The sequence below is a fragment of the Octodon degus genome, unplaced genomic scaffold (genome assembly GCF_000260255.1).
Source record: "Octodon degus isolate 3935 unplaced genomic scaffold, OctDeg1.0 scaffold00178, whole genome shotgun sequence".
In the NCBI taxonomy this organism is placed as follows: domain Eukaryota; kingdom Metazoa; phylum Chordata; class Mammalia; order Rodentia; family Octodontidae; genus Octodon; species Octodon degus.
This window is the reverse complement of record NW_004524754.1, coordinates 1,231,826-1,245,909: the sequence shown is the minus strand read 5'-3', so window position 1 is coordinate 1,245,909 and position 14,084 is coordinate 1,231,826. Positions and strand designations below refer to the sequence as shown.

At 48.3% G+C, this 14,084-nt stretch overlaps 1 protein-coding gene across 1 annotated transcript in view; it reads right to left on the bottom strand.

The window, feature by feature from the left end:
- The window catches only part of Vwf (von Willebrand factor), a 143,387-nt gene that overhangs the window by 47,378 nt on the left and 81,925 nt on the right, over window positions 1-14,084 (bottom strand). Inside the window, exons 26-34 of the mRNA XM_004643560.2 lie at window positions 13,715-13,873; window positions 12,927-13,062; window positions 9,471-10,849; window positions 6,822-6,938; window positions 4,759-4,899; window positions 4,360-4,503; window positions 2,343-2,507; window positions 464-507; window positions 1-141 (exon numbers count right to left, since the gene is read on the bottom strand). The exon at window positions 1-141 is cut by the window's left edge and continues 22 nt beyond it. Of these exons, the coding sequence (XP_004643617.2) occupies window positions 1-141; window positions 464-507; window positions 2,343-2,507; window positions 4,360-4,503; window positions 4,759-4,899; window positions 6,822-6,938; window positions 9,471-10,849; window positions 12,927-13,062; window positions 13,715-13,873 (2,426 nt within the window). The remainder of the gene's footprint in view (window positions 142-463; window positions 508-2,342; window positions 2,508-4,359; window positions 4,504-4,758; window positions 4,900-6,821; window positions 6,939-9,470; window positions 10,850-12,926; window positions 13,063-13,714; window positions 13,874-14,084) is intronic.

Here is a 14,084-nt window from a genome sequence, read left to right as displayed (position 1 = left end):
CCGAATAGGGGCCTGGCTGGTGGGGCACAAAGGCTTGGGCACCTGGTCGCAGTTGACCCGGTGACTCTGCAGCAAGGTCTGGCCATCTGGCAGGCAAGTCACTGTGTGGCACTGATCTGGCAGGGTCCAGACATCTCCAGGCTGCAGAAAGAAAAGAAGATTCCGGAGGACACTAGATGAGGCATTCCAGAGCCAAGCTCACCTACCCCTGAAAAACCACCTCCATGGACACCGAGAGGAGGGTTGACTCCAGCCTAAATGGCAAGGAGGCTCCTGAGAGACACGAAGCAGAGCACAAAATGACAGTGGGATTCCCAAAGCAGAGCGACAGTAAGCAGAAGAACTGGACAAAGAGGACTGCAGGGCGGAGACCAAAGGAGGAAAAATTATTCCCAAAGAAGGAATGAGGCCCGCAGACATGCATTTCTGACCTTTCTTTCAAAATCAACAAAGAGGAACTTACCCTCCTCTCGTTCCCATGCTCATCCATGCAAATTCTAACAAACCCTGAAACAGACACAAATAAAATCTTAATTCCCTCACATCACTCAGAAACTCTCAACCGTTCATAAGGTCTGCTCGGGCTACCTAGTCTAGTCCTTGAAGCTACCTTAACCTTAAGGAGGATCTGTGGGAGTGTCACAGCGGAGGCAAGGGTTATGGCCCTGTAATTCTGCAGACACAAGTTGTGGCAATGATAACTAATAATTACAATGTCAACAGGAGGGACCTTGGACCAGGGAAATAGCTCAGTAGAATAAGTGCTTGAGTTCAATCCCCAGTTCCACACAAAAATAAATAAAATTAAAAAATAAAACAGCAGTGACCTTATGGGAATACATCTTTATCATCACAGGCATTATCTCCTTGTATACACGGATCACTTTCAGAAAGAGGAATGTATGAAGCGAGATCCTGAAAACCCGAAGACTGCACCAGGATGGCAACCACCAAGAAGGAAATGTAACAACACTAAAGGAGGTTTCGACTTACAGTTACTTGGGTTAAGAAAATATAAAGTGTAATGGAAAAATATGGAAAATGTTTAAATCTACATTCTATTCATCCTCCTCAGACTCTCCCCCTCAGATAGTTCAGTGGCGTAAGCACCTGCCTGGCAAGCACAAGGTCCTGAGTTCGATCCCCAGTACTGCATGTTGTGCTGCCCCAGAACCCAGGTGCAGCATGCTGGCCTCAAAACCGGGCGTGGTGGTGCACGCCTGTAAGCCTGGAACTGGGAAGGCTGAGACAGGAGCAGCACTAAGAGTCTGAGCTGCATAGTGAGGCGCTTTATCAAAAAAAAAAAAAATCTCCCCCTCACTTTGGACATGCTCATTCCATCATTCGCACCACTGTCCTCACACTCAGAGTGTCAGGTGTCGCCTTGTCTGGTGAATGTGGCTCGTGAGGACGCACTGCAATGTTGTGGTAAGGCTGCCTTTCTGTCAGGTGGAGCACAAAGCAGCATTCACCACAGTATTCATCAAACCTCATGAAAACACTCACAAAAGAAGTGTCCCAGAACTGCTTCAGACAGGCAAAATGATGGGATGAGTGTGTCTGATATAAGGGGGATTCTTTCTTTTTTAAAAAAATTTTGTTTTTAGTATAGGGTCTCACTATGCAGCTCAGACGTGTACCGATCCTCCTGTTTTCAGCCTCCCCAGTGCTGGGATTATAGGCAAGCACCACCATGCTCATACTCTGTGGCCTACTCAGCCACCCTGGGGGATCAAACCCTGGTTCCTGCACTTGCCTAATCAGGCACTTAGTCCGCTAAGCTATCTTGCCAGCCCTGGGGATTATTTCTGAAAGGGGATTACTAGCAGCATGTCTTCTGCTTTAAAAATTTTTTAACTTAAATATTTGCTGCCTATTTTGGTCACCCCTTATGTATCAAACTAGGCCCAAAAAAAATCATGTATTTTTTGAGGTTTCTAACCCCAAATCAAATTAACCCATGGCCTTGTGAAGTTAGCGTCTCTTGTCAAATTTTTGAAACCCTTTATGGTCATGTCAAGAGTGAGGACAGGGCCATGCCCTGGGGGATGCTGGGGCTGCCTGCGGTGTGGCCAAGTCTTTCTGCTGAAGTTCAAGTGCAAGGAAGATGATGAGCAACAACGTTCTGGCACATCTGGAGGTTTGCAGCTCATGCCTTCCACCTGCAGGAACCTGAACGTCCTGCCCAGTATAATCATCTTCAAGGTCCAAAGTTACGCAAGGGCAACCTGGAATCTCTAGAATGGAATGCATGTTCTTATGATTTTCTTTTATTGTATGATTTTAGGTTTTGCTCTGCCTAGATGGACTCTTGAGGCGTAAAGAGATAGGAGAATACTTACCAGAGCACACTTTGTGGAGGAAGGAATTGCCCAGGCTGACAAGAATGGGGAGGTCCTCCTCACGCTGGAGCTTCACCACGTTGGAGCTGGCCTCTGGGCCTGCCAAGGTGCTCAGCTGACCTGGGTCATACCGATTCCCAATTCCAATGGGGAACACAGTCACTCCTAGAGTTCACAGGGAAACAAGAAACAGTTGTGCTCAAGTGGGTTCAAAATGGACTGGTTTCATACAGCCAAAAACAACACTCAACTTTCTGGGGGCCTGCTGGTTAGCTCAGCTGTTTAAGCACCTGCTTATGCAAATGCAGTCAGGCACAGCATATTGCAGTTCAATCCCCAGCTTCACGTGCCTTACCAGACCTGCCCTTAAGGCAGCCAGAGCCAGCAAAAAAAAAAAAAAAAAAATCCTTCAAAATGGACTGGTTTGACTCGTGCCCAAACTGAGCACACAGACCAACCCTCTGAGGCGGACAGTCATTCAGATGTTAATGCTCTCAGACTGAGTGTTGGACTATGTTCCAAGCAATGAGGATAAGGCAGTGAACCAAGCAGAGAACGTCCCTGTGCCCAAAGCTTACACTGCGGCCAGAAAGATATAAACACAAAAAGTTATGAAAAGTATTTCAGATGTGGTTAGGTGTTTGGGGAAAACAAAAAGAGGTAGGGAGGGGATGGCTGTTTCATATACGGTGATGAGAGCGGTGTATGGTGAAAAGACGGCATCTGACAGAGATACAAAATAAGGAGCAACGAAGCCAAGAGGCCTTCAGAGGGAGTATCGTCGAATGCAGGGGCGACAGTGAGTGCGAAGACCCAGGACATGGGCCAAAACACATGCCCGAGAGGACAGAGCTAGGCAAGTCAGACGCAAGCAGGAAGGCGGGCATTGATTGTGAGTAGCCTCGTGGGCCACAGTAAGGATTTATTGTGCCCTCTGAAGGGAACAGACTGACACAGAGGACTGACAGGGCTAAATCTGATGTGTAAAGAGTCTCTCCTGCTGCTGTGTTGACAATGAACTTCAAGGGACAGGAGCACAAGCCAAGGTTCCAGTGAGGCAGCTGTCCCCATCACAGGGGCTGAGGTGGGCGCTAGGGGATGACGGTGGTGGAGGAGTATGTGGTGGTAAGGTCACTGGCTAGGTGGCTCCTTGCTTCAGGGACAACAGAAAATAAAAATTGAGGCAACAGCATTAATTGATAGCTCCAACTTGCCTTGAATTTTTATTATAGAAAAGAATCAAAAGCTGTCTGCACCATAGGGGTCCCCTAGAGGGAAAAGTACCCCGCTCCACAGAGGGCCTCTAACAAAGGATACATTTCATTTTCTAAGGCCTTAAAGGAATAACATTAATTATTCATGGTTTTTTTTCCCTGAAAAGGCCAGAGATCTTTGGACAATGTGAAATTTAGTCACTGCACAAGCCTGAGTCTGCACATAATCCAAAATGGGCATTGAAATGTCCCTTCTCTGGTAGAGTTTGTTATGGACATGCGCTGTAATGAAGGTGTGATAAAGGGTAGGGTCCCTCCTCCCTGAGACCTGTCGCCACCTTTGCTTGTACCAGTCTCACCCTGCCTGCCACCCTGTTCGTATCTCAAGGACTGCAGCAACTTGCTCATTTTCATGGCCAGCCACTCACTTCCCCCTCTCTGCCCAAGAAGCTGTAGTTGCCTCTTGTTTTCTCTCAGTAGCTACTTCAAAGGCAGGCCACTCCCCTCCTAAAGGGATACCACTTTAAAAAGGAGAGGTGTGGAGGTCCAATGACCCTGGACACAGGGCAGGATCAACCAGCAATAGAGGTTACCCTACTTGTCTACAGGGCGCGGACAAGTGCAGACACTTATCTCTTATCGCTTGGCTTCCAAATTGTGCAGTGTTTGGACAGCTATCTAGTGATCAAAACCAGGCCACATGTGAACATACTTAAAATCATCATGAACATCTAAAGTAAGCCCCACCCCTTTGCCCCTCTAGTATTCTAGAGGAGTGCTGGGACTGCACACTGGACGCTTACGATTGGCTCTGGCAGCCTGAGCTGCTATGTCCACCGCATCCACAGAGACATCCATGACAAGGATAACCACCACCCTAGAGGCTGCAGGCCTGGCACCGTGAACTTCAGAGGTGATGTACCGCACAGCAAAGGCCAAAGCATCCCCTGAAAAAGGAGAGTGGCCAAGTCAGTACGGACTGCAAGAGCAGGTGATTCTGAAGCAGCTAACACATCCATCCTGTGGCAGATCCTTGCGTCATTCAAAAGCTTAATGATTCAGAGACTCGGAGGAAAACAGCAAGATCTGGAAGAGACCAGCCTCTCCCTTCTGGAGAGGAAATTTAGGCAAAGGAGCAAGGTGACTGGCGAGGATGCTCAGTCACTTGTGCTGAGAATCGAGGCTAGAGGCTTCGGTGTTACCAATTTGGCTGTGGCCTCCCTCCTGCTGCATGAGGTCCACGAGACTCAGTAAGTGCTCCTTCTGCTGGGCTACATTCCAGGGCACGTCGATGGTGGTGATGCTCCCATACTGGAGCACGGACACCTGTGTGAGATGAGGTCCTGACAAAAAGAAAACAGAAGCTTATTGTTATTACCATACAACCTAGGCTGTTAAGCTTAACCTCACTATCTGCCTGAATATCAAACATCTTAGGCATAACATGGAACAGGTATTTTTCATCAGGTATTGATATGTTGAACTTTAAGTCCCTATAGAATATGATGAAAAAACATTTAAAAATTAGAATATATTATATAAAATAGGCATAAAGCATTATATACTTCTTATGTTTATACATAAGTCCAAAAATCTAACCATATACAACCTTGAAGCAGGACAGTCCCACAATATTCCTTCTTCCATCTCTTGCCTTCATTCACCACCCCCTTCTTTTTGAACAATCATTTACCCAAGAGATAGCACAGCAGCAACTGGCATGTAATGACAAGCAGCCCGTATTCAGAAGACCAGAATGACAGGCACTCCAAGCATGAAACTACTATTACAGATTACCATCTTCAGTGCAGTTATTTAGTTCACAAGTATCAGTATATATAGTTAGTCAGGGTGAGAATCTTTCCAATTAATTGCTAGATTAAAAAATCTTCTAAAGATTCTCAGGATCATTGCCTTTCCCATCTTCTACATATAACAGTATGGCTTGATATATTCATGTTTCCTAGCTCTTCTCCTTTCCCTCTCTTGATTAGTTAGTCCTTGAGATCCTGCTTTCCTTTTACTTGTAATATACTTTTCTCTTTTTTTTAATTTTTTATTTATTTGTGTGTGTGTGTGTGTGTGTGTGTGTGTGGCCAGCTCAGCCCACCAGGGGGCGGGGCTGGCTGGCATGTGGTGCTGGGGGATTGAACCGCGGTCTCTGTGCTTTGCTAAGCTTGTTCTAAGTAGGTGCTTTAGACCACTGAGCCATCTCACCAGCCCCGTAATATACTTTTCTATTTGTATTTCTTCTTTTGAGTTCTTATACTAGGGAGACATTATGATGCTTATTAACCTAAGTTTGCAGACCAAAATTAGAGAAAAAGGAGGACCGCAAGGAAAGCCAACATTTTGGCCCTAGCCTTCCAAGGTCAATTAAGACTCAGGACTATGAGAACTTGTACTGTAACATCATGTAACTCGGTAGTGTCCCAAATTTTCTGATCAAGGAGATTATGGGGCCAAAGAGGAAAGTGATCAATGATGTAGAGTATGTCTAAGCAGAGTCACATGGAGAGAAAACATTCTCTCAGGCTTTCACAGAGAGCACATTGGCCAAGCAATGGCCATGACTCATCCACATGGCTGACACTGACAAAGGTTCTACAATCTGAGGTACAAGGTCTCAGGATAAATCCTGAAGGGATTTCACTGACCTTATCAGACCCAAAAGTGACAACTCTTATTGCATAGGTCCTGCTTTACCTTGGTCTTAACCATCCAGCAGAAAAGTATAAAAACGAAGTATAAGAAGTAAAGCCATGCTGTTATGTTGAGCTGTAGGGGACTCAGGTCAACAATTTGTGACATTGCCAGTGAAGCGGAAGACCCAATACTATTATGGACTACTGAACTCTTTTAGAATATTTTGTTGAGTTTACACACTTATACTATTTAAATGATGGAACTTAACAGAAAAAGGGGATACAGATGAATGTCCATTTTGTATTTGTGTATTCAAAGTGGTTAGGATAGATATATAGTTACATTCTCTTAATGAATAGAGGGATTTGTTCTAATGGTGTTTGTAAATAGGATATCAAGTCCGCATCTTGTACAGCAATTAAGCACTAGGAAGAATGTATGCAATGTGTTAATTATTGAAACTGTCCTACCAATTTGGTTTGAAACTGTGTCATTGCTATTCGTTTCTCAATAAAATTATGGAAAAAAAAAAAAGGAAGAAAACAGAAGTCACTTGGAGCCAAGTACATCCCTGAGAAGAACCCCTCCCTTCTCCACTTGCCCCAGGCACCCTGCTCACCTATGTTGGCCTTTGAAATGAAAGCCTTGGCAAACCTCTTCATTTGCTCAAAGGAGGAGGCTGGAACGCTGGAGGAGCCATCCAGGAGGAGGACCACATCCAGGGGCTGGCTGCAGTCTGCAAAGAGGGCCAGGACGGTGAGCACACGGTGCCCGCAGCTGGCTGGCCACCACCCCCAGCAGCCAGGCACCAAATTCAGGAGGCTTTCGGGGACAGCACTGATGACCAGGCACACAAGGAAAGAGGTCTTCATTGTCAAGATGGTACATGGGCCAGAGACAAGAGAGTGGGGAAATGTTCCTGGGTAACTAAGTAGCCCAGGATTGGAAGCACTGGATGGCTCCACCCAGAAGGAGTTTAAGTGTCTACAGATAAAGGCAAGAGAGGTCCACTAACTCAGTAACAGGAAGCTGCCACCACCCCCAGAAGGGGCTGAAATACTGGAGCAGCAAAATAAGAACACATCAAAAAAGAAATGGAGGCTGGCACCCGCCACACTCCTTGGGAGACGCCCGCAGTTCTGCACCCTGAGCGGCCTGAGGCTGGAGGAAGAGCCCAGCACGGACTCCAGCATGAGCCCTGGTGGCCGTGGCAGTGGCCCCAGAGGAGAATTAAAAAGGAAAACAGATCCTTTCTGCAGCTGACCATATAACTGCCGTTTGCTGCTGTTTCTAGAAAAACCTTGAATGCCCAGGGACTTTTAAACCCTGCTGCTCATAATCTTCAGTCTTCTGATCACTTTAGACCTGGGATTGCCAGTCCTCTGTGAATCAGTAATCCTGCCAGACTGGGTCTGAGGACAGAGGTCGTGGATGCACTGGAGCACGTGTACCCAAGATTACCCACCTGACACCACTCCCGAGTAGGGCTCCATTCTGGTGTCAACCATTGACAACGTGAGGAATGACATACTAATTAAAACCACTGATAACCAAGGCAAGGTACTTGGCTTTATGGTACTGCTCATGAAAGCCAAGTCTGTGATGCACCATGGAAGACTCACAGCACAACTTTCCTCATGGGATGTGTTCACTAAATCTCATCAGAACTTCCATAGCCATAAAATATTCCTGACATTTCTCCCATCACTTTTGTTATTCGCTTCCATAGACTTTCTCATTGCTTGGGTTGTGATGTATAATTGTAAATTGTGAAGAAACACAAAGTGTTCATCAGGTTTCCAAGTCTCAATACAGTTTAAAATATAAGCCTATGAATATGGAAAATACCAAAGGGAAAGTAAAAAAGAAAGAAAGAAAGAAAGAAAGAAAGAAAGAAAGAAAGAAAGAAAGAAAGAAAGAAAGAAAGAAAGAAAAGAAAAGAGGGGAAAAAGTAATGGAACAGCAGCAATATCTTGCTGGAAAGTGAGCTTGCTCCTTCTTGAGTACTCCAGGCAGATGAGGGTACCATAAGCAGTTCCAATCACAAATGTGCAGCGCCCGAGTTAATATTTGGTCACAATCAAGATCAGAGAGGACACAGGCTCAGGCCTGAACGCATTTTGAAATTGGACAGGTGATGATATAACTATATTACAGGGCTTTAAATAAAATCTCTGGCTCTGATTAAATGCTTAAAAGAAAAAGATATAAGACACTGAGAAGTGTGAGGATCAAGACATTAAAAGAAAGCTAGTTACTCTGGGATGGGCCTAAATACATCACAGAATACATACTGTTCAAGTACTAGGAGTTGACTAGATATCATTATTGGTTAAGAATGACAGGAAAGATAACAAGTAATTTTTGAAGAAACCCAAAATTTTGCTTACTACTCATTACCTGCATCCTACAGATGAGGGGTCTGACATACAAAGTGATTAAGGACTTGTCCCAAATTATCTAGCTAGCAAGTGGCAGGAGTGAGGTTCAAACTAAAGCAGTCTGCCTCCTGAGCCTGGGTCCTCTGATTCCCTGCCTGGCCCCAAAGCCACACGAGGAAGTCCACTCACTCAGTGTGGTCCCAAGGGAGCGAACAGTCACCAAGATTACCTCCAAGGTGGAAAGAGGGGTTGGTGGTGTGAGCTTCCACCCTCATATGTCAACTCCATTGGATAAAAAGTACCCAGCAGATTAGGACAGCACGTCCCAGCTGGACTGGGCTGGACCACGGAGGCACGGCGCTGTGTGTCATACACAGTCCTTCACCCCTTGCTCTGTAGAACTCTTCCCCTGCTCTGCTTCCTGCCCATCACTGAGAAGCAACTGTGCTCTGAGGCACTTCCACCACAAGGTGTCTCTGCCTGCGCCTGTGGACTGAGTCTCCCAAAACCATGAACCAACTGAACGCTTTCCTCCTTTAAGGGCTGGAACTATGTCACATCAACAGAAGGCTCACTAATACACCCAAGGGTGGGGATGGGTGATAAAGTAAGGGTTGTACTTTTCACTCCTTCGTATTGTTTAAAGTTTAACAATAGGGGACTATTAGTTCTGAACACCAACTGTACATAAAGTTCCTCCCCTAAAGAAGGGTCACAATGTAGCTCCCTGCTTTGGAGGTAAGGAAGCACAGGCACTTTGAGGCAGGGGCTGAGCCAAGTGACAGAGTGGTAAGACTGGGATTAGAACCCAAGGTCACATCGTGGCCAAATGCAGGCAGCACCAGGGCTTCCCCGGCCACTCCTTCCTGCATGCAGGACTGCTGTACCTGGGGCAGGACGGAGGGTAGGCAGCTGCACCGTGTCTCCCGAGCAGCACCTCTGCAGCACCAGGTCAGGAGCCTCTCGGGGGAGCCGCTCAAAGTCCTGGATGAAGATGGGTGTGCTGGGCCAGCTGACCCTCTGCAGCTCCTGCATGTTGGCACCAGGGCCCACTCCAATGGGCACCACCTGGATGTCTCCAGGCAACCGTTTGATCTCATCGGAGGCGGGATTTCCTGTGACCATGTAGACCAAGTTTGGCACCTGCTCCCGGTCTCCCTGGCTGGCAGCGAAGCTGTGCTCGGACAAATACTGCAGGGCCAGCCCGGTGTTGGTCTGGTTGCCGCCCCGGAACTGGATCTCTCGTACATGCTGCAGCACATCCCCCTTGGACTGGGCCTCACGGAAGGTGTATTCCACAGCCACCATGTATGAGTACTGAAGTACCGTGACATGAATGCCGTCCTGGCCCACATCCATGCGTTGAATCACCTCCGCCATGAACTCCTTGCTCCTGTTGAAGTTGGCCTCTCCGACTTTGTCAGAGCCCTCCAGGACGAATACCACATCCAGAACCATGGACTTTCTCTTGGGTTCTGGGGACAAAATCTCGGAAAGCCTTGACCCCACAGTGACCTGTGCCACCTGGGGGTGCTGTGTTGGGGCAGGGGGCTCGGGTGCATGGTCACAGAGGTAGTTGATAATCTCGTCCCTCCGCTGCTCCAGCTCATCCACACCACTGAGCACAAAGGCTTTGTTTTCAGGGGCCTGCTTCTCAATGAGACGGATCTGCTGAAGGTTGGCATGTGGCCCGATGCCCACTGGCATCAGGATGACCTTTTTCTTCTTCAGGCCCTGGACACTGCGGACCAAATTCCGGGTCATGTGCTTGGGCTCTGAGCTGGCAGTCAGGAGCAGCACAATGCGGGAGGCTTCAGGGCGCTCGATTTTGCCAAAGATCTGGAAGAGCGTGTACTTCAAGACCTCACTGGTGGAGGCCACCTGGCTGCCCACATACTTCACCAGGCTGGCGATGCGCCGCAGCTCCGAGGGCCGCTTCCGGGCCTTGAGCTCAAGGTAGGCATGGGAGCCATCGTGGTACTCTACCACGGCCACCCGGATCCGCTTCTGGGAGATGTGCAGCCGCTCCATGACGCTCACCACAAAGGCCTTCAGCACCTCAAAATCTGCCTCTGAGAGCCTGGAGGAGCCATCTAGCAGGAAGACCAGATCCAGCAGCTTGCTGCAGTAGAAGTCATGCAGGGGCAGCTCCGGGGTGTCTTCTAGGTATGGGGTGGTAGCACTAACTGGGGCCTCTGTAGGGGGTACCACCAGGCCTGCAGACTCCTGGCAGGCTTCACAGGTAAGGTTGGCGCCATCACAGTGACTATGGAAGAGGGAGAAGAAACTAAAGTGATTCAGGAGGAAGCTATATGCCCTTCTCAACCCACCATGGGTGCACTCTTCCCTGCTGGTCACAGGAAGATTCCCCACAAAAGCAATGTGTCATTGTTCACACATATACACACACACACACACACACACACACACACACACATGCACCATGCATGCACGCATGCACAATTCTGGAAGCCGAAACTTTGACCCATATGAGGACCTGAAAGAAGAATCTTTGCTGTGCTAGGATAGCCACACGACCATTCAACTCTCATTTCTTTCCAGCCTCCATTTCTAACCCTGCTAATATTTCAATAAAATCTAACCCTTCTTCCAAGTATCTCCAGGGACGAATATTGCTTGCTCTAAATGTTGATCTTGACCAGGATTTACACATGTTCAATTATTGAAAATACATGGTTGACAGTATTCATTTTAACAGAATTTCATAGGCTGGGCCTCAAGGAAGAGAACAAAAACATTTTAGAATGATGAATAAGAATTCAATGTCCTAGGGTTTTTTTTAACACAAGACAGTGTTTAGGAAGAGCCGACCAGGACTGGCAGATGTCAGGCCCAGGGATCGATGGCACTTGTCCGTTCACTCCTCCTGCAGGCAGGTGGGCAGGCCTGGCACAGCAGGGCCCACACACCTGTGTGGGACTTCATGCTGCTCTCTTCCCCTGACCCCCACACTGCCCCACTCACAAACCACTACACTACCACAAAAATCTGCAGCCTCTTGTGGTCACATGGGACACGCCAGGCCCAGGTGAAATCAAGTTGCTCTGCGGCAGGAAGCTATGCCTGCTGGGCTAATCTCTTTCTGGGTGCTCAGCCCCCAAGCAACTTGCCGTCAACACCCCCAGCAAAGCTGTGGAGGCAGCAGTGTCCTGAACACTGGAAAGGGTCTCTCGTGGCCTGAGCACCAGGCGATGTCCTCAACTTGCTGAAGAATGGAGTCCACCCTGTGACTACAGCAGGTACCACATAGCTGCCTACCCCGGCACTGACAGAGGAGGCAGGCAGGGGGTCCCACACTAAGCGCTCCAAGCCAGCACTGACCTCAGCCCGCATTGAGGCTTTCATCCTTACATCTCAGCCCTGCACAGGGAGGGCGGGTGGGCTTGGTCCTACTGAGATGCTAATTCCTACTTCCTCATGCTCCCCACGATTTATGGTCTCAAGTCCTTGGTTAACAGTGTGTGAGTGACATACTTTCTAGTTTCCTGCGTTTGCTAGAGAAGTCCCCCAGGCCGCTTTCACTCTTGTTTGCACAGATGGTGGTGGCAGGACCTGGTTCTGGCAGCTGTAGCTGTAGCCCCCTCCACAGCGAGCCGGAGTTCTCAAGTTTAAGCTCCCCTAAGGCTTGATCGGTGTCAGAGAGCGGTGTTGAACATATCAACATTTTAATAAATCCTCCCCACTTCTAGGAAAGACTTCAAAAGCACAGCACTTGCCTCGGGGGCTCCTGCCCACCTCCCCAAAGGCCAGTTTCCCATGGGCAATTCTGGTGAGAGCCCTGAGTGACAGCAGTGAATGTCTTCCCGCCGAGTCACAGAAGCTGTGCCCGTGATCTTGGCTTTGGCCCCAAAATGTCCAGGTTATCCTAGGGATCAAGGATATCATCTCGCTTTCCTGCTCTGACCCCGACCTCCTTAAAAAACATGGACAACTTTTATAGATTACCAGCCTCAGACTAGACATGACCTCTAGAAACAGCACAGAGCCATAATGAAATGGAAATGCTAATGCCCCTGACTATTTGATGTGTTACAGTATCACACCATAGCCCACAAAAGGCATGAGGGGCAGGGAAGGAGAGTGGGAGGGAGAGAAGGGAAGCATACCCTGTCTTCCACAAGAAAAAGTAAAATCTTAGAGGTGAATACCTTTTTAAACATATTTCAATATTTTGGAGAAAATGAGTCTAGTTTGCTCTCAAAAAATAGAAGCATGCTAAGCAATAAACTGGACTAACTAATTAACAAAGCATCCACTCACCCAGCTAGGAGGATTCATCGATGTTACCACTCATCACTTCAGACAGCCTGGTGACCACTTACCAAGCCTGGCAGCGAGCAGGGTCGTCAGGGTTCAAGGTGATCTTCCTGCCAGGGGCAAGGCGCCGGCCGGCCACCTCACACACGGGGCAGTCGTGGGGGTCGACACAGGTCTGCAGAAGTTCGTCCAGGATTTTCCCTGCATAGCACAGCTCCCGTTAGGCCAGGACACCCACCGTTCCCACCTGGAGGGCTCCCTTGTCACCCATGGGCACAGTCTTGTCCCTGAAGCCAACTCTGCCACCTCCTGAGTAGCTGCCTTAGCACCCCTCCACAAAGCTGGGGAGTTCCTTCATCCTGTCTCACTTCCCTCAAGCTTTATGACAAATCACTTCCAAAGACTGATTCAGTAACTTCTGAGTGCATTTGATAACTTTTGAGTTTTGCAGTCCAATCTGGCAGCCATTAACCGAATGTGGCTACTAAACTTTAAATGATGCAGAAATCAACATGATGAAAAATGCATTTCTGTAGGCAATGCTACTGCAGAAAGTGCTGCTTGACGTGATAAACCCATGAGCAGGCCCACAAAAGCATGGCGGAGGGAGCAATAAGGGCACCGCTTGGTGGCTGAGCATGTGCTGAGCCTGCATAAGAGCTGGGTTACATGCACTTATACACACGTGTACACATGCACACGCACACGGTAGCATCTGGTAGGAACCTATCTTTGCAAAACTCAAAGGCCCAGCTTTGATGAAGGGACCCATGGAGGCAGAGGGCTATGGAGAGGGAGTTCCTGGCAGAGGCCAGGATGGAGCAGGAGTCCATGGCACCAGGGGCCGCCTCACCTGGTGGGCAGTATGCATGGCAGCCCTCCACACACCGCACAGGGCAGGCCAGCAGCTCCGGGTGCTGGCACGTGACAGGACAGGCAGGCGCGCAGCTGTTATAGCGCCACTCGCACTCATACCCTCTGTCGCGGAGATTCCTCTCCTCGCAGCTCTGGGCTGTACAAACAAAAGAAAAGGCCATGACTCCAAAAGCACTGGGCAACCAGGAGGAGAGGCAGAGATGGAGATCATATGGGAAAACTAAGGGACCACCCCCTTAGCCATGATCTGGATTTGTTAAGCATCCAAGCCAGGAACATCATGGTCTGGATTTGTTTTCTTTCTTTTTTTCTTTTCTTTTCCTTTTTTTTTTTTTTTTTTTTTTTTT